Raw genomic sequence first — 21023 nt, forward strand, 5'->3', positions numbered from 1 at the left:
CTGATCTAAAAATGAAAACCTTTTATATTTAGGATATTATTTTTGCAGAAATTTAACAAAGAATGACCATAAATATAAAAAGAATAATGTACGAACCGTTTTTCCTTTTCTAATCGTAAAACTGATTTTTTTTTCTCCTCAGGTTCGATTCTTATACATAAAATAAATGAAAAACAACAGCTCACTAATTAACGGATCAAGGCCAATACAGATGGCTCTATAAACCAGAAGAAAAGGTTTATGTAAATATTATGTACAAGTAATAACTAGTAAGTTGGAACTTGTATAATCAAATTGTATAAGTTGCAATTTCTTCATCTTAAAATGCATTATTTAATTACAACATTGGTCATTCTAATGACCAACTTGTTATTAATTGATACTATCCTTTCATTTTGATCTATTAAAATGACATGGTTAATATTTATTTATGAGTATTTGAGAAAAAAAAAAATAACATCTTCAAAATCAAACAACCAATATTATTTCCTCTCCCAAAAATAGATGTTGTGCTTTAACTATATATCATTAATGGCATTTTCAAAAGAAATAAGATTTCCTTAGCTACATGAAAACTTTTCTCCCCCACAAGATTGGTATCAAATTTTTCAACGTTGTGATAAATACTTATGGAACATGTTCTCACTGTTGGTCTATGATTTTGATTTTTTATATATGTATATGAGTAAAAAAAAATTCTATATTTAGACATTATCGAACCTAACTTTGTCATCAAATGAAATACTTGTGATAAGCCATATGCTAAACATAAGAACATCATTTTTTTTTTAGCTCAACTTTGTGAACGGACAACTTCGATACCACATATTAATATACAGGGTTGTGATTTTAAATGCGGAACAAGTTTAAATCTCAATATATTGGCAACCCAGAGATATATAATTATTTAAGTATGCTCATAAGATTCAACTGACAAAGTTGTAATTGAAAAAATACAAAAACCTTAAGATTTCCCCGGAATACAAACGCCATATGGCCATTATTATGTGCCTCTATGTAGTGCGCACGCCCAAGGAGAGTATTGCCTCTACGAAGCTGCCCCAGTGAACAGTTTACGCTTTCCTTAGCTTTCAAGGGGTCTGATGGGTGGCAAGGAATACTCATAATCTTTCTGGGAGCAAAAAACGCACATCAGACTTCCTGACATGTTTTGGTCAAAGGAAATGTGGCATCCTAGCTCGCCGGATCTGAAACCCTCGGACAACTAATTGCGGGGCGTTTTGGAGTCCAATAAACGTGCATAAAACACTGTTGACTCCTTGGGAGCTTTTAACAGAGGAAAGAAGTTCCTCAACAAGACCTGTGTCATGTTTAGGGCACATATATATTGTATATATTAGTGTTGGATTCGAGTTTTCAAGCTCGGTAGAGCTCGACTTTTTGAGAATTTATCTACATATATTATATAATGGATCTCTCCTTTTTAATGTAGGAACTCTTATTTTAATAAAAAGGGGTGCACATCTGCAGTTGTTTACTGTCCTATTGAGTGATTGACTAATCATTAGTCGAATGTTCCGAGTTTTGATTATTTGAGTTTAAATACTTAAATTGTACTAAAAAATATTTGTGGAGAGTTAAAGTAATTTAAAGAAAAATTTTGACGAGTTAACTCGAGATGCTCTTTTTTTTCGAGTTCGAGTCTAATCCAACACTAATATATATATATAAGTACCTCAAATAATTAATCAATTATCTTTCTTATTGATCATTTCTACTAGCGTCAAAAATGGCAACAAAATTGAAGAAGACGCCATCTTGGGAGCTTAAAAGTTGATTTTTTTACTACATAAAACGGACACATTTCCAATAAATCTTGATAATAATTCATGAAATACCTTTCATAATAAAAAAAAAAGACTTAACATCTGTTTTTAATACTACTTGATATAAATGATAAACACTTTTTTTAATGGGGCATGTGTGGTGTGTTGTTTACTTACATTAGTTTGTAAACAAAGTGGCAGAGACTGGCGCTGCCTTGATACAAAATAATACAACTCCTTGAAGGATAATATTATTGAATATAAAATATGGATATGTCACTCACATAGAGAGCACTGTGAAAAATGTATGTTACGTCCCCAAGCTACAGACTGTAACACCACCTTGCAGATAATATATATATTTTTTATATATGTTCATCCCCCAGTAAAACAACGTAATACGTTGTATGTAATGAAAATTTCTAAGAATGGCTTAGATTTGTAAAAAAAAATTTCTTTTTTTCAGACTCATTAGGGACGAGAAAAATAGGAATCTACACTATGAAAATAAAATTGTATAAAGGTGCAATAACATATTTATAATGGATATTAGGGTCAGATATAAAATAAAACAAGGTAATAGTGGGATAATATTTTGATAGACAGTAAGTCCTTTCATTTGTTGGTCCCATTTTGACATCCAATAGTTCACTAGTTTACTTAATATTAATAAAAAAGGGGCTTTCATTGTTATAACATTTGGTTGTTTAGGCGTCCAAGATGGCCAACATCAGCAATTCTGACGTCACGTGGAAATGCTCTAAAGTATTTTTCTGATGCACCATGCCTTTTTAATATAATATATTCCTAGCTATTTGATAGATTCTTTGAAAATATGTATCTTAACAATCATTGACTTAGAGCTTTAGTAGTCACTCTAATAAATTCATGTTAATAGAGGAGGACAGGGTTCTTTGTCACAGTTTTTAAATTATCAATGGTCATGGCCATATAAAACCTAACTTTGACCTTCAATTTAACCCATTGCTATATCAAAGTCTTGTCTAAAAATGGTTGCATTCGAGTACTGGAACATCCTCATCATAGAGAGTTAAAGTTTAAAAAATATTTTTAAGAAAGGGGGATTAAGAAATATGTAACAAATGCAACCATAAGGAGACGGAGCAAAAAACGTCTAATACTTACTACATATTTATATTAACAAAACAAAGTTTCACTCCTCGGTATTTATAATAATATCAACTATAACCTCTTCAATCTAAAATAATGTCACATTGAGGTCATTAGGGAATTTCATTAGGTGACTGTTGTGTCGGACGACGTGAAGTAATAAACACAAACCAATAAAAAAGATCCACAACGACCGAGGAAATAACAGATATACGTGTAGGAATATCTTTATATATATGAGTATATTATACAAGGAATAAAGATGTCACCTTACACTTGCGTTGACACTTATGTCAGGTTATTTATTATAAAAAATAATACTAGAGTTCTCAATACAACTTACATATTAAGAAGCATAACATAATATAAATTTATGAATATACTAACAGTGGTATCCAGCATTGCCTGGAGTTATTAGGCGTCGAATAAACACAGACATTTTACTTTAATAATATAGAAAATAACACCTCAAAAAATCCTTGGTGTTACCCTCCATTTTTTATGAGCACACTCACACGTAGCTACTCACTCAATACTTAAACATTCTTTCCTCAAGAATAATACAAATAATATGATTTGATGAGCCAGGGAGTACTTTAGCTCGTTGTTAAACCTCATCTGAAGTCGCATTCATTTTTTTAAATTTCAAATAATGTACTTTCGTTTTATTTCCTATTTAAATATGAGTTGAACTAAACACATAAATTTCATTTATTTTATACAGTGATCCCTGTATATTAAAATCCTATTGTTTTCTTTATATTGTATTGGTATGTAAATCAGGGAGCACTATATACAGTGCACCCGGTGACGTGTTTTCAAAAAAATCACCAATTATTTTTTACTCTCTAGATGGCTCTTAAGTTGAATCAACGTTCCTTTTTGTCAAATTGTATCCAACTCACTGAATATTTGAATTGTATCTTCATGATTGTATGATTATAAAATGGCTTATTCCGCCTAAATGGAGCATATTTCTAGGTAAAATGAAGTAAGAATTTATGTTATTATAAATACTGAGGATTTAATATTCACATTTTGATACTGATATTTTAAAGTTACTGCTTAATGCACTTTTTATTAATCGTTCAAGTTTCATATATCATTACAGCTTAATTAAAAAGTCGAAAATTTGGCAGGGACCAATATAAAATTTTAATATCAATTTATCAGGCTTAAAGTTCTACTCATTCTAGATTAGATAATAATTGCGGTAGCATTTTATATTACAATAATAAAATTAAGGCATCTCTAAATGAGGTTTAGCAACAAGATAAAGTATTCCCTAACCCGTCAAATCATACTATTTTATATTTCCCAATTTGTTAATAATATTTTTAAATTCTTGAGGGGATAATGTCTAAGTATTGAGTGAGTAGCTACGTCTGAGTGTGCTCATGAAAAATAGAGTATAAAACCAAGGATTTGTTGGGGTGTTATCTTCTATGTTATTAAAGCAGCATTTTTAGGTTTGTCAACCCCTAATAACTCTGGGTAATGCCGGATACGGTACTACCACTAATCTATAATATTTTCCTCTTTTACTCAGTCATAAAGTCTACTAAAAATGGGATTTTATTGCTACAATATTTACATTAATTATTTATTAGGGGCTCCTGAACCAATTGAATTTAATTTGAGATTGTTCCTAAGAAGTAATTCCTAATTTGTCTTTTATCTTACTTTGTGTCCTCTACATGGGAATATAATAAGTAGTGTATGTTGAAAATTTATTATAAATAAAAGTAAAAATAGGAATAAAGAAAGGCAAAAATCCTTAAAAATAAATCCGAAATATATTTGTCTTAGAAAATCCAATTTTTTATTAATTTATTCTTAAATATATTATCAACACTGATTAGTTATCTCTACTTGGAAGACAAATTATAGTCATTCGTAAACTTACATTAACTATGGTTAGGGATGACCAAAACGTAAAGAAAAATGCCAGTTTTGAAATTAAAAAAGAAAAAAACAGTTGGTACGGTCACTCTGTTTTCTTTTTGGTTCATTCTTTTGTATATTGTCATGGTGTTAACATCTCAATCTGGATCATAAATTCCAGGCTACTTTTGGTGTATTTTTGTAAGGAAATTCATAATAAAATAATAATAATATTTTATGGAATATTACAACATTTTCCCTGACCTAATGCTATTTAAAATTATGAAAGTTCTCCTCTTTATAGGACTAATACTCTATCCAAAATCATATAACAGGGCTTAAAAAATATGAAATCTTAAGATCGCACTTTTTTTGTAATTGCTGTATGAAAATATTATATTTTTACCTAGCCTGTCAACATTATTATTTTATTCTTGAAGAGTGAGCAATAAGTAAAAGAAGAAGAATAATTCTGAGGATTTGTCGTGGAGTTATAAGTTTAATTCTAACAGTAGAATTAAAGATAGACATTTCTGTAATTCCTACCAATATCATTGCTACGGATACGGAGTGGGGTTTTGTTTATTTCCTTACAGTCACGGCAACTCGCAGCTAATCTAATGAGACGTCATGACAACTACGCTGCTTCCCTTCCAAACATTCTTCAAATTGTCAGTGTGACCACAGAAATTTTAGGCTTCTTTTTTTAACATCCTGGCGTTTCATATTTATTTGAATCTCTGTTAAATATCATTCCATAGCAAATGTACGAAATTTAAACTATGAATTTCAAATTGTTTTTAATTTTGAAAAATTAAAAATAACGTGTCTATATCCTTCCTATATGCTGAATAATATGCAACCATCTACATTTCGTACCAACTGACCCCGTTCTCCATCCTATACATATATTTGGAAAATTCACAATGAAGAATTTCACCATAAATGTAATACTACAACATAAAACTGACCAGAGGAGAAAAATTTGAAAATGGTGAGTTTATTATAATTATTATCTATTAGTTAAATTTTGCACAAAATTCCTTAAAATTGCAATACTTGCATTGAATTACCTCCACCGACAAATTTAAACGGAGGTGGTTATGTAATTGCCTCCCCTTGTTTGTTTGTAATCAGGATTACGGAATAAGTTACGGAAAAATTTCAGTAAAACTTTTAAGGAAAACTACATACGTTGAGAGTAAGAGGTCATTAATTGCTTAAAAGTCACACAAAACGTTAAAAATATATAATCGACCATAACTTTTAGATGAAATGGTTTTAGGGAGAGATTTGTGCTCTATTGAATACCCATTTAAGTTTTGACTACTAATATACGTAACGTAGCAAATTGAATTTGCTTAGCTCTCATGACGTTTACATCAGTGGCAAGCAGCCGTTAGATGATTTAATACATAAGAGGTGTGTTCAAAAAGTAAGGTGACTGTACTTTTAGAAAAAAATATTTATTTATTTATCAATATTTATGTTGTCCCCTTCAAAGTAATCACCCTCAGATATACTTGTACACAAGTTTTTTACATCCCCTTCTTGGTGTTTCCCTTATAGCGTTGACCCAAATTTTATTGTAGCCCCAAAACATTTTGTAATTATTTAATATTTATATACAGCCATTTCATGAAAATTTGAGAAAATTTAAGTATACTACGTTTGAAATTTATAAGATCAAAGGTTTAATCTCGTGACTTAAAGGTCAAAGAGGCATTTCATTGGGTAAAAATATGTAATATAGAATAATTAATATTTAAATATCTACCCAACCCCGTTTAAAGTACATCGATAGCGTTAAAAAAACCGCTATAAATATATCTGTTTAAAAACCTGGGTGCTGTCCTCGAGGATAGCAATTTAGGAGTCTCTAACTCCTGATATGGACTTCAAAGAAGACTAAAATTTTAGATTTTTGAGTTTCTATTCAATTGCAAGTTATATGAAAAATTTCAAAAAAATCTGACGAATGACGATTACATGACCCATACATATTAGATGTCTTTGAAATGATTATTCTGTAATAGTTAATCTTTCTCTAAAAAGGAATTTAATTAGAATGGGCACCTGCATCAAATACCCTTTTAGAGCGCAAAACCTCCACTTAAAATCAATTTTTTTCCAAAGTTATGGTTGATTATGCCTTTTTTACGCTTTGTGTTACCTTGATCCAAATGGATCCGTAACTTTTGCCGTAATCCTGGTAACTAACAAACAAACAAAGCCAAAAACTTTGTTGGCAGAGGTATTTTTTGAAATGGAGAAGATATGACCTGTTAAATTTACTGCATTAATTACTTTATTAATATGATAACATTCTTTTGCACTTCCGTCAAGCACAAAAAAGAGGGTGTTCTTTATTCATTTTCATTTCAGTGTGCTCTAGTTTAACTCTCACTTTCAATCCCTCCCCCCCCCCTCCCCCATAATTTATTTCATAAATTAGAAAAAAAATTCTTCTCATGTATAATATCAGAGAGACTTTCATACTCTAAAATGTTTCTTTGAATAAAGTATATAAAATCTTTACACATATCTTTAGATCATATTATGTTCTATACAACTTACGATTGCTGTATAAGTTGTAATTTGTACAAGTTACAACTTTATTTAAGATACACAACACACATACACCTGAATAACATGCCATGATGGCCTAAATGGCGTCACAGGGAACAAGGGATTAAAATGTGAAGAAGAAAAAGATTTACCTTTTTTTCTTAAAAAACAATAATCATTTGGTTTTTTAAAAGTTATTTTACAAAATAAATATTTTGTTTTCTAAAAATAACGTCATTAAATGAAATTCTATCAAATAGGCCATAAGAAGGCCTTTAAAATAAAGTTAATTATAAAAAATAAAATATTTAAAATAACATCATTTGGGGGGCGGAGTAAAAAACAGTGGTTTTAGGGCGAGAGACAATTATGTGAAATAGAAAGACGTTATTTTAAAATTAATGAAAATTGTCTAAATTAATTGTACAAGTCGCCAATATACATAAATAATCAAAAATTGGATTTTTTCTTCATTTTTGGATAAAAGCAACATTTTTGATAAAAATGAGGAGTTGCTCTTATCGAGGGGCGTTGCAACAGTTAAAAATATCAAATTTGAGCACGAAATTAAATAAATTAGACTAAGTAATATTTTTAATGTATGAATAACAAGACTTTTTTCATGATATTGAATGATTCAATTTAAATGCATTATTTCTACTAATAAAACAATTTGACTGAATTGAGTATCTATTCTTTAGCAACAAGTCTTATTATCGTCATGAAAAAGTATTTAAAAAGTATCTTTGATTCAACTTAAGGCCTATTTATCGACTGAATTTATGAAAACACGTCACCGGGTGAATGCATATAGTGTTGCATGATGTATATACTAAAGGACTCAAGGGAAAAAAACGAAAGGTCAGACTTGATTTAAACAATAAATAAATTATTATCCAAGGATTCTATTGTATGTAGGTACATTTTAGGTTCTTTTGTTTATTGGAGACAGAGTCAAACGACACTTAATGTCCTCGTCTCACATCAAGAATATGAATGAATATGAACAACATTTGACTCATGATGATTCTGACGACTTTTACACCGACCTCTTAAAGATGCTAGTTTCTTGTGATATACCTTTTTTCACCGTGGAGAACCCCATTTTCTCAAAGTTTATGAAGAAATATATCAATAGAACCGTCCCTAGTAGAAAAACTCTACATAAATTAATGGAGGTTGTCAGCAAGGATGTAATCTCCAAAATTAAAGGGAAAATTGGAGATAAGGATATTTTCATAGCTGTTGATGAGACTAAAGACAACCGGGAACGATCAATGACAGCTATATTTGCGGGTCCTTTGGATGGCCGTTTCTAGGGTCGTCTTTATCTAATCAACATGATAGACATAAAAGTTGCTAATGTCGTTAATGTTGCAAATTTAGTCGTTCAGAGTATTCAACTAACTGTAGGCTTGGACTTTGATGAAAATAAGTCAGAAAATTTTATCACGGATGCTCCATCCGTGATGAAATTGGTACTGAAATCCGTGATGAAAACTACTCTAAAAAAGCGGGCGAAGGCCTCAAAAGAAGCTACGCCAATTAAACATATTCTTTGTGTAGCTCATGGACTCCATAACGTGGCTGAACTTGCACGTAAAGAATTCCCAAAGACAAACGAGCTCATTTTATAAATATTTTTTTTTTTTTAAATACTTGGCTAGGAAAACGGAACTTAACTGTTTCTTACCTAATTCCCTTACCTCCAGCACCTATCGTCACACGCTAGGGAACTTGGTTGAAAGCAGTTGATTATTATTTCAATAACTTCGAAGTAATCAGGGAATATTTAAATAACCTTAATGAAAAAACACCAACTGTCGTTAAAGCTAAGGATATTATAAATGATGAGTTTATTCATGAAGAATTGTCAACAATTAATCATAATCTCAACCCAATTACCAAGGCCATTACTGCGTTAGAAGGAAGACTCCCTTTACTTGTTAGTCTGACTATTGTCAAACATTTACGAGTCGATATCAAGCTAGAGTCATTCAAAACAAAATTAAATTCATTATTAGATGAAAATCCAGCGTACAACGATTTGAGAGACCTAGCAAATTCTGAGGAGACAATTTACAGAAACACACCTACTGTAAATTGTGACTTAAGAGAGGATTCTCAGCATATTGAGAGCCATTCATACAAAAATCAGGTCTTGTTTATTAATAAAAAGTATCAGGAACAAGCTAATTATAAAATTGAATATTGAAATATTAGATTCGTAAGAGTAAGTATTTATTAAATAACTTTTTTAAGAATAAATTACATTTATACCTAAATACAGTAATATGGTCAAAAACAACAGCATGAATGGTATCAAAGGGGGGTCTTAGCTTCAAATGGCGTGCAAATAGTTTGTCTAACATCAGTTTCTTCGTGTAAAGACTTGGCTAAGTTATTATTGATGTATTTAAATATTCAAAAATTAATTAAACAAATACTTCTTCAAATTTTGGATTAGCATATAGATAAATGTTCATAATCTCCGAGGTAAGGTGTTAGAGAACTACAATAATATGGTCAAGAACAACAGCATGACAGTTGTCACAGGGGGTCTTAGTTTCAAATGGCGTGACTAACATCAGTTTCTTCGGGTTAAGAATTGGGTATGCTCCATGGATTCCAACATGCTGAAGTACAATTTATTTAAGATAAGTATAAGTCGTTTTAAATACAGAATATATTAATTTACTCTTTCTTTTCTTAGCTTTACAAATTACTTAGATGACGAAAAATGAGGATTCTACTTGGAATTTGAAGTATGATAGAAAATTGATAGAATAGGATATTTCTATTCATAATTACAATATTTTTTTCTGTATAAAAATGTATCATTATTTTTGTATATTTATAATTTACATTTGTCCTTAATAATTTGTTGAATCCATTCGTAATATTTAGTGTTAATAACTTCAATTTCGTATCATTTGTTTCGAATAATTTGTTCACTCCATTTGTAATATTTAGTGTCGTTTTTTTATTATTAATTTGTTTCACTTTCTGTGCATACTATTAAAATTTAACTAATACTTCCTTTTTTTCTTTTTGAATACGAGTTGAACTGATCGCTAAATTTTATGGGAGCAGTTTCCTTGATGTTTTAGTAAAAGGGACTGGTGCAACTCTCCCCAGTCTTTCGTACTACATAAAAGACTGAATTAAGTGCTAGTAGAATATTGAAAGTGTTGATTACATTACAGTACGGAAACCCTTGCTATGACTAAAGTATAAACCAAAACCAATGACTTTTTATAAATTAATTGTAACACTATTCACAGCTTTCAAAAAAAATTTAATTAATTAATTATTATTGGACAAAATATGTATGTATACATTGACATCCACTTCTTATCTCAATGTTTAATAAATTTTTCCTCTACTTAATATCCCTGAATATGCATATAGAGCCATCCATGTATTTTTTAATGGAATTTTTCATATTTGATACTAAATAGCATAAGTACGTAGAAATGTTAAATTATCTGAGAAAAAATGAAAAAGTCAAATATCGTAAATTTTCAAGTTTTTAACTAGCTATTGCCCCTTTATTTTAATATATACACGAAGTTTAGATAAATTTTTATTTTGATATTATTACTATTCATCCTTATCAATATTATCTGAATATAAAGCAAGAGGAAATAGAGTCTTAACTTGCTAATAATGCGATTGAATATAAATAGAATACTTTGCTATGAGTTTTGTTTTGAGATTGAAATTCAATTCAAATCTCAAAGATTTGCTACTGTATCGGTGGATAAATAAATATATGTGTATATTAAGTCAAATTTTCGTTCTTTGTGTGGAAGGATTTATATATTATCTTCCGAAGTAAACTCTTACTATGTCACACTTAAACCGAGATCTCGTAAAAACCAGGACTCTGAGGGATCAATACCAATAAGGAACCAAAAAAGTAATGGATCTTGTTTTGGTTTTTTAAAAGAGGAAAATTATAACTTTTCTAATGAATTTTACTTTCATTGTTGTTAGTCTTGACAACTAGGCCAAGACCCATCTCAATAACTATACAAATAATTAATACAACTCTCGAGATTACTTAGTGTTAGTTATGGCGTTAATTTTAGTAGATGTAATACTTTATATCAACTATAATTATTTCATTATTCAATTATGTACATAAATACCTTGCCATACGAGTTTAATTCGTCCCTGGACCAAGTTCGTTATTAAAAAGTAATAAGTTTGTCAAAGCAATAAAGCGTTTCTCGCGTATAACCCTCAAATTTTTGCTACGAATCCACCTTGTATCTCAAAAAACTATTATTTTGGTGATCCCTGGTATCTAAAGGTATTATCATATTTGGTCGTGTGTAGACATTTTATATATTTATAAGCATTCATATCTTCCTCCAAAATGGACTTTGCGCATGAAATACTCTATTAATTAAAGATAAATTAAGTTTTGTTTTCATAATTCATTGCCTATTTAATCAAATTAAGAGTACATACTATTTCACAACGTTATTTATTTCTTCCAATTGAAATATCAAAGATGGACACAACAGATCTAACTTTCAATACTCTATTTATAGGTGTCTTAAAAATTATTTCATTAGTAAGGTAATGTACCTATGTATGTGTATTTATACTCATACAGCTCCACCTTCAAAATTGGGGAAAAGTTGAAGTAGTACAAACAGATAGATATTAGTAGTACATGTATTTGGACATAATCCAAATAATATTATAAGTCCTATCCTCAGAGAGCAATATTAAAACTCCAATTCCTTTCAGACACATGCACATGTATTTATAGAAAAACTGAAACTACATAGGTATATCTAATATTTTATACATACATATTGATATATTAAACTCAAGTACACGTAATAACATAATCCAGCATAACAAAGATTTAATAGTGTAAAATAATGTTTTTATGAATCTTAATCTCTGCTCTATACCTATTTTTTATATCATGAAGGTACGAGACATAACTAAACACACCAACTGTGATTCTTTTTGACCTTATAATTTCGTTTTTTATATAATATGATTACTCATTTACAATAATTATTGTATTCTTAAGGAATTATGCAGGTTTCAAGCTATCATAGAATACATCTTTAATGCACCCACCCCAACATGCATAATGACAAATAATATCATTTGATGAGTAGAAATAATATTTAAAAAAAATCTTGAAATGAGTTGTATGGCTTCGAACGACATAACATTTGTATAATATCTAATTTGAATATCATATTTAATAGCTTAGAACAAGGATTTATTGTATGTTAATCCCTTAATATCCTTCCATAATAGAAGGGTTATTATAACATAAGGTAGATTTTGAGTTCATCATGACTCGAATACTATCATCAATTTTCTTACATATACACAAAGGGCCACTTGAAATAATTATAAATAAATTGAGAAATTCATTTACAGGACCACCAATATAATAAATACAATTACGATTGATCGTCACCTTATTTCCTCACCGTCCATGGATATCAGCCCTATGTTTTTGAAAGAATATTGTATACCTTGTTATAAATTACAGCTTATAACATAACCTTTCCGCAACCACAACATGCGTTCATTGACCTTATGGATGAGCCGGGCATTACATAACACAATCACTCACATAATATTTATTATGACTCTAACTTAAAACAGAATGTAATATTATGGGCCGCTAATATCATTATAGATTGCTCATAATAAGCTAAGGGAGGCTCATAGTCATATTCGATATCATTCGTATACATACATGATTATTATCTTGAATCTTTTATCTACAAAATTTGAACCAAGGTTACATTTTTTGTTCAATAATTTGCCTTGATCTGCTACTGCTGCTAATGAAGAAATAATGAAGAGAGCATAAGATCATAGACAGGGCAAACTGACGTCATGAACGAATCATGAGATGGGACGAGTTCCAAATGGAGGTAAAGAAGCGTTGAAAAGGGAGGAAATAGGTAAAAAAACTTTTGTTCGCTCCTGGGGGGGAGGGGCTCTTTTCCCTTTTATTTTCTTCCTTCCCTTTTTTATTGTCCGGCTCTCTCCTCCTTATCTACAACTGCTGCTGCAAGACAGAAAAGAAGATAGTAGAAGAAGAAGAAGGAATTTTTCCGACGAGCTAGAAAAGGAAGAAAAGAAGAAGTGTGAGCTGCTGCTGCTGCTGGTGGAGCGGTGGTGGTCTTGCTGGTGGAGCTAAGAAGAAGCAAAGCAGCTGTTAGAAAAGGAAGGGAAGGAAGGAAGGAAGCAGAAGAAGAAGAGAGGAGAGACGTGAGTATAGCTAGAGCCAGAGTCTGTGACTCTAGTAGTAGTAGTATACTAGTATTGTGTAGAGGGAGCTGAGAGTATCTAGAGAGGGAGAGAGAGAGAGAGAGAGAGAGAGAGAAGAGAAGAAGAAGAGACGAAAGGATTCGGCTCCAAGGAATCAGAATCGGTTTAAAGGGACTTGAAAGGAAGAGTGAGGAGAAGCAGCGATGTCTGACTCAACGAGGACTTCCTCACCGGCAGGAATGAGCACCAGTGGAATGAGCACGACGGGTGGAGGAAGTTCTTGGACGTGTTCTTCGACGATGGTGGAGGTGCAGGCGGAGAATAAAGCCTATTACCGTGCACATGTGGAGGATATATTTCCGGATACAAAGGAGGTTCTGTTGACCTTTGAGGACACTTGGCTCCCCAAAGGGAGATTCCCTTTTGCGCGTGTCCGTCGGCCCTGCCCTCCAGCCACAGACGTGGTGTATTCCGTGGGCGACGAAATCGAAGTGTTCAGCCGTAGGAGTGAGCAAGAGTCTTACGGTTGGTGGTCTGCCACCATTAATCAGCTCAAAGGAGAGTTTGTGGCTCTCCATTTCCCCACGGGGTGGGACAGCTCCGGGATGTCCGACATTGTGCTCGTGGACCGCCTTCGAATGAAGTCTACAGTTGCCCCCCTAACAGCCTTGGACTTTTATTCCTTTCTCATCCCCTTGCCTCCAGAAATGAACGAGATTTATCGGAATCCTGCCATCCTTGAGGAGGACTCGCACCAAGCTTTTATCAAGTCTATTAATGCTTGTTCTGTGACGTATGACCCCGAAAAGTCCGCTCTGCGTGTCATCACTCAAGACAGCGACACGGAGAGGAAGAGTTCCATGATCCAAGGCATGCATTTTAGAAATTTTCACCAAAAAATGCTCTTAAAAAATAGAACTGCGGAAGTGGCGAGGCATTTGGAGGCCACAAGGATTCAGAGTTCCAACGGTTATACTGAAGAATTTCATGTACCTAGTGAACTCATGGGGCTTGCCATTGGAGCCCATGGTGCAAACATTCAGCTGGCTCGAAGTGTCTCTGGTATTATTAATTTAGAATTAATTGAGGATTCTTCCACCTTTCGAGTGACTGGGGATAGCAAGGAGTGCGTGCTAAAGGCAAGAAAGCTCTTGGAGTTTGCCGAGGATACGAACCAGGTTCCTAGGAGTTTGGTGGGAAAAGTAATAGGTAAAAACGGGAGATTCATTCAAGAAATAGTGGATCGAAGTGGTCTTTTGCGAGTTAAAATCGAGGGAGATAATGAGCCTTCTCCTTTTGCTCAAAGAGAAGAAGGGTCTGTTCCATTCATTTTCGTGGGCACCCTGGATGCTATTTGTAATGCAAAGATGCTATTGGATTATCACGTAAATCACCTGAAGGAGGTTGAACAGTTGCGTCAAAAAAAATCTGAGATGGAACAGGAATTGAGAACCATCACAGGATCTTCTGGAAACTCCTACGATGATGATTCACGTTCTAATTCAAGAGGATACTCCAGAGGAAGAGGGGGAAGAGGAAACGGAAGAGGCTCTTCTCGGGGCAATTCATCTGTGTCCAATAACCATTATGACAATGGTGGGCGACGTGGGGGGAGGAGAAACTTTGAGGATTATCGCGGAGGAAGTCGACGAGGCGGTGAAGGCTATAATCGTTATCCACGTGGTCGGGGTTATGATGGTGGTCGTGGGGATTTTCGCGGAAATAGGAGAAAAAATGAAGATAACAATTCTCATCATCGTAACTCAACGCATAATAACAACCATGATTCTGTTACTGAGCCTCAGTCTGACGCTCCCATCACATCGAATTGGGGTGAGGAGGAAATCAACGGAAATAAATGGGATTGTGAATCTAGTCGAGTATCGAAGCAAAGCAATTCATCTAATTCACCCTCTTCAACTTCTGAAGTTCCATCTCTTACAGCTACCAACAGTAGTATTGGAGGTGGAGGAAAAAAAGAAACTCACCACCATAAGGATAAGAAAAATAATTTAGTTAACAAGCAACAACAACAAATAGCTTCCGCAGATTCGTCAGCCGGACAAGAAAAGATTTAATATGTATTTAAAAAAAAAAAAAAGAATATAAAAGTTTGAAAGAAGAAAAAAAATCTCAAGATATTAATGATAATTAAAATAAAAAAGTATGGAAAAATGGAAAATAAAAGTAACCATTATTTAAAAAAACAATATTATTAATATGTTCTTTTACTGATGAGGAGACATTTGCTGTTTTTTTGGTCTCAAGAATAAATAAAAATTATAACAAAAAAATCACAAAAAAAAACAACAACTCAATAATAAATAATAATTTACACCGCCCTTTTCACATTTATATATTATGCAATTGACTTTATGATATGGAATGGAGAAAAGGAAACACATTGCAACTCTACTTATTGCAGCATTCTTCTTTTTCTCTCTTTAAAAAAACTGCTATATATATATATAAACTTATAAATTTTGTTAACACTTTAGAAATTAAACTTTGCTGTCCGTTTACTATTACAAGACAACATCTAATTTTTAGGAAATCAAAAGGTTCCTTTTTGTTTGGTTATGTTTTTTTATTTATTATTTCTTTCCTTTTTCATCGAGAATGAGATATTATTGTTCTAATAGTATGAATATTATGATTATTTTACTTCAAAACTTAACATTATTATTCTTTTTTTGTCCTTCAATTAAGTAATATATGCTCATGCTAAAAAATTAGCCATTGACAGCTCATTGGTAAACCACTATTATATATGATTATTACTTCTTCAACTTCCCTCCCCCCATACCCTCAAAATATATTTTGAAAATTTGCAAAAACTTATTATTTCATGTACATTATTCTTATATTTACCACTCTAATATTATGGCTGTTCTTTAATTTAATTTATATTATTACTACTATTATATTATTTTCTACAAACACCCCCAACCTCCCAATTCCATTATTTTAATAGTTATTTAACAAAAAAACACAATTTTTTTAGAAATGAAAAAAGTCACATTTACTTACTCCCTCTCTCTATATTTTTCTTTGATTTTTATTTCCCAAGAAAACAAAATATATATCGTTAAATAGCATTAAAAGATGATGATTCTTATTGCATCTCTACTTCCTTTTATCAGCTTGTTAACACAGAGGTTAATAAAGATTTTTTTATTAGTAAGGCGTATTCCATTGGTTTTATTTGATTTATTCATTTATTCACTATAGTACTTCATTTCGACAGACGATGGATATCCGTCTTCTATTCTTATTTGATACAGAAGGGCCAAGTATTTCATGTGTAAAGTCATAGCGAGCCGCTCCTTTAAGTATATAAAGTGAGCAAGACGGGAGAAGAGAGTCCACAAAGGTCTCCGGATCTGCTTCGAGTCGAAACCTTACGACGCAGTCGGAGAGGAGGCTTAGTACAGCAATCGTGCTTCCACAGAATTTGATACTATCCACATGGGGTTTAATATATCCCTCTGGAGCTAGATCTAAGACATGTGCAAAGGGACGAATCACATCTCCAGACTGAAAGGCTTCTGTATGTATTTTCTGAATGGATTGAGTGTTTTTTTTATTCCAATGCTTCCTTTCCGTTTCACGGAAGTTAATAATGGCCTGGTAATAATTAATAAAAGTAAAAGAAAGTTAATTTCTGTTCAATGAGAGTCCTACATCGTCCCAATGATCCTTTTCATAGATAAGTCTCTTTAGATACGGCTCTACTTCCTTCAAGAGAGTCGACTCCTCTTCTTGAGAAACGAAATCCGGAATGAGGCGAAATGAAGTCTCGAAGGAGGTTTTAAGAGCCGAATCAGTGATCCACTTAGATCCTGAATAGAGGAGTGGATTCTTCCCCGAAAGCAAACAGTTGATAATCCTCATGGAGTATTTTTAATTTTATATTAATTTACGAACATAATAATATTAGCCCAATGTTTACATTCTAGGAGATTAGTAAGCTTGAAATAAATAAACGTCATAACAATTGGCAGCCTTTTTGTTTATTTGAAGATTCCCCGTTTTTGATTGGATCTTCCTTGAGAGAAGGAATGAATACCATTGGCTCCCTTCTATTCTACAATAATACGGAGGTTTGAATCACATAAACAAGTCTGGAGCTCTCCTCTCTAATCAATGATTCTATGGAATTTGAAAGGAGTATTTTATACAGACTCAAAGAGGTCTACCTAGAAGGAACCTTCAACGAAATCCATATCCAATGTAGGAATGGGGCTCGGAGAATCCCTTCTTTTTTACTTTATGCCATTTCCCCGCTCTTTCGGCAAGATCCTTCCTGGGTGAGTAGATCCTACCTTTCCTTGATATTAATAATAACTAATTATGTATTCCAGACAGGTGTGATTTTGCCAGATGTCTCTCTTCAAGACTTGGATGAGTTTATGAGCTGTACTTTGAGTTATGGCTCCCAGGGCACTCAAAGTTGTGAAACTCTTTTTCATCTATTTGAGAGCTTTACGTTATTCTCATCGGTCAGGGATAATAAAAGAGCCGCCAAGCAACAAAGAAGATGTTCCAGTTCAAATTCACAATACTATTACCATGTAAAAAAAAAAATAATTGACACTCCTCGTGCAGAGACGAGCTATGGGTTGAGGCCCTTTCGCAAAAAAATTAAATTTATTGATGAAGTGAGTGAGGACGAAAATGAAGAAGGAGATCCTGGATATGACTTTGAAAATGAATCAGATTATGAGCCTGCTTTCCAGGAGGAGGATGAAGAGGAGGCTGAAGATGAATATATCCAAGAGGAGGAAGAATCCATGGAAAATACCACAAGTCTGAATCATCTACTTCAATTGATTTAAAAATACATTTTTTTTATTGCTTACAGGTAATAATGCCATAGACGACAACGTCTCTAGCGATGAGGATATAACTACAAGTTCAAGCCAGTATGACGATGACGAAGATGATCTGTATGAAGAAAGAAATCTTTTAAGAATAGAGTCGGAAGGAGAAGACGATGATCTCTATGAGTATCACTTATCCTCGCATCAATCCGACTTAGAAAATTTAGATGAAGAGGACATTACACTTGTTACAGTTAAGCTCAATGAGGAAGGTCAAATTCAAATGATTGACCAAGTCAATGATCCAGAAAATGGTGAATTAGTTGATAGCGTGGGGAACCTACTCTCGGAGGAGAGTCCTGAAAAAAATACCAAGGAGGGTAGTTTAAATAATGACTTTTTAGAGAATGTGACGACGCATAGACTTCTTTTAAAGTGTTTTTCATGCACTGAACACTTTATAAGCTTGTGTGAATTAAGATATCATTCAGCAAAGTTTCATCCCGAGGGGAGTTTTTTTCGATTACCTCTTGGACATCCTCATGCAAAGTGCCTCAGTTGTATGGAATTATTTTCAAGTTATCGAGCTTTGATTGCTGGTAACAAGGACCTGCAATTGAAGGACATTTGTTTTTGTTGTCCTCATTGCCGTAGAAGATTCATGGGTCGTATAAATGCACTTCGATCCCATTTAAAGGAAGAACATTACGAATTAATGGGCGAAAGAAAAAATGGTCTTCCTCAGTATCATCCAGTTTTAATTAGAGGAGATATTAAATCCTATATATGTGATTTCTGTAAAGAGCCATTTGAATCCACAAAGTTAGTCAATCTTCATCTACTAAGCTGTTCTTCAGATTATATTGGAGTTTCTTCTGGAGTCTTTTGTAGAATTTGCGGTAAAACTTTCTCGCAGCTCCGTAGTCTAGAGTTACATTGTATGAATATGCATCGTGGAAAAATTATATGGAATAGAAGCAAAATGCTATTTTGCTCTCAATGTCCTGCTGCTCGACATAGTAAGAGTGCTCTTCGTAAACATTTCACTAAACAACACAGAGAGTTCAATTTGTCTAGTATTCATGAAGGTTGTGAAGCCTGTACCCATCTTACTAAGTCTTTTCTCCGTTCGAAACATTTGTCAAAGGAAATTATATTTAAGTGCCCGCATTGTAAAATGTTATTTCCTACACACCACAATGAGCCAATGCGTTTTATCTACAATCATGTAAATCGATTTCATTGTGATCCAGAGATTACCAAATTTACTTTGGGTCATTTTAGTAGAAACCTTATTATTATCCATCTCAAAGGCGAGACGTTATTGTATATCTGTGATTTTTGTTCCGAGAGAATGAACACACGTCTTGATTTTAATGATCATATTTCTACATGTCCCTTGTCTACCATAACGTTTCGTCCTAGATATATTTGTGAATTTTGTGGCTTTGAATCGGGTACATCAAGAAGTCTTAAATTGCATGTGACAAGCACTCATTCAGAATTGTCTAAGTCAATGTTATTAAGTAAATCCAGTTCTCAAAAATGTATCCGGGAAAGGATAACAAAAAAAACTTCTCATAAGTACACGAAATGCCCTCATTGTGGGAAACTTAAGAAAGGGGTGTCACTCAAAACTCATATGAAGAGATGTGGATTGACCTCAGTCAAAATTAAATGTACGGATTGCAGCATGGACTTTAAACATGTTGAGGATATGCAAGCACATTCCTTGATACATTATGGACAAGTCACCTGTCCCATCCACAATATTTTATTCAAGAACGAGAGTGAAATATATCACCATGTCAACATTGCTGGAGCCAACAACTCTCCTCGTTTACAATGCTGCATGTGTTCCAGACTATTTCTCTATATGTGCAATTTTATGCAACATTTGAGGCGTCACTTGAAGATTTCTCCTTATAGATGCTCTATTTGTCGAAAGAGTGTTCAAAGCTATGCCTCACTTCGTCATCATGTAAGAAGGATGCATGTTGAGGACTCTTCAAACAAGAATTTTAGCTGTGAGCATTGTCAGAAGGAATTTACAACTAAAGGGCATTTGAAGGAGCACATTGCTGGGGTGCATGAAAGATATAATAATGTGCATTGTCCCGTTTGTCATAAATCCTTCAATACTCAAAAAAGAATGAAGAAACATTTATTTGCTACTCATAAGGAAATGGCGGATCAATTCCGTAGTCATTCGAAAGTGGAAGTCTTTGCTACTGCTTCATTTAAGACCTAAAAGCGCTACCTACTATATGAATGAATACTTCTGTGATTTCGAAATTGTGATACTATTAGATTGCATGACTTTACGTGGCTGTTGGTTTTATTTGGGTGTCTTTTAGCTACGTTTATAGTTTATATAGATAATAATTCCCTCTATAAAAATTATTTCCCTCATTGTGTGGGTGCCCTAATGATAAGTTAAGCTTATATTTGTACGGGTATTGTATGTTATGACAATGTATAATCGTATCATTCGGTGATAATACATTAAATAGTCTAAATGTTATTATTGTATTGTACACTTGACTTTGTGTACTTAATGTAT

General features: G+C 32.8%; 3 protein-coding genes across 3 annotated transcripts; 2 read left to right on the forward strand and 1 right to left on the reverse strand.

Moving 5' to 3' along the window:
* Positions 1-13407: 13407 nt before the first annotated feature.
* Positions 13408-16827, forward strand: Fmr1 (synaptic functional regulator FMR1). The gene has a single exon (XM_040707889.2). The coding sequence runs from the start codon at positions 13841-13843 to the stop codon at positions 15713-15715; it is 1875 nt and encodes a 624-aa protein (XP_040563823.1). The 5' UTR covers positions 13408-13840; the 3' UTR covers positions 15716-16827.
* On the reverse strand, positions 16678-17605 carry LOC121114062 (alpha-ketoglutarate-dependent dioxygenase alkB homolog 7, mitochondrial). Its single transcript, XM_040707894.2, has 2 exons — positions 17322-17605; positions 16678-17264 (listed from the first exon to the last, which is right to left on the reverse strand). Exons 1-2 carry the CDS (start codon positions 17529-17531, stop codon positions 16863-16865), a joined length of 612 nt encoding a protein of 203 aa, XP_040563828.1. The 5' UTR covers positions 17532-17605; the 3' UTR covers positions 16678-16862.
* Positions 17606-17667: 62 nt separating this feature from the next.
* On the forward strand, positions 17668-20984 carry LOC121114055 (uncharacterized). Its single transcript, XM_040707888.2, has 3 exons — positions 17668-17947; positions 18002-18446; positions 18502-20984. Exons 1-3 carry the CDS (start codon positions 17792-17794, stop codon positions 20709-20711), a joined length of 2811 nt encoding a protein of 936 aa, XP_040563822.1. The 5' UTR covers positions 17668-17791; the 3' UTR covers positions 20712-20984.
* Positions 20985-21023: the final 39 nt, after the last annotated feature.

Source organism: Lepeophtheirus salmonis, chromosome 3 (genome assembly GCF_016086655.4).
Source record: "Lepeophtheirus salmonis chromosome 3, UVic_Lsal_1.4, whole genome shotgun sequence".
NCBI classification, from domain to species: Eukaryota; Metazoa; Arthropoda; class Copepoda; order Siphonostomatoida; family Caligidae; genus Lepeophtheirus; species Lepeophtheirus salmonis.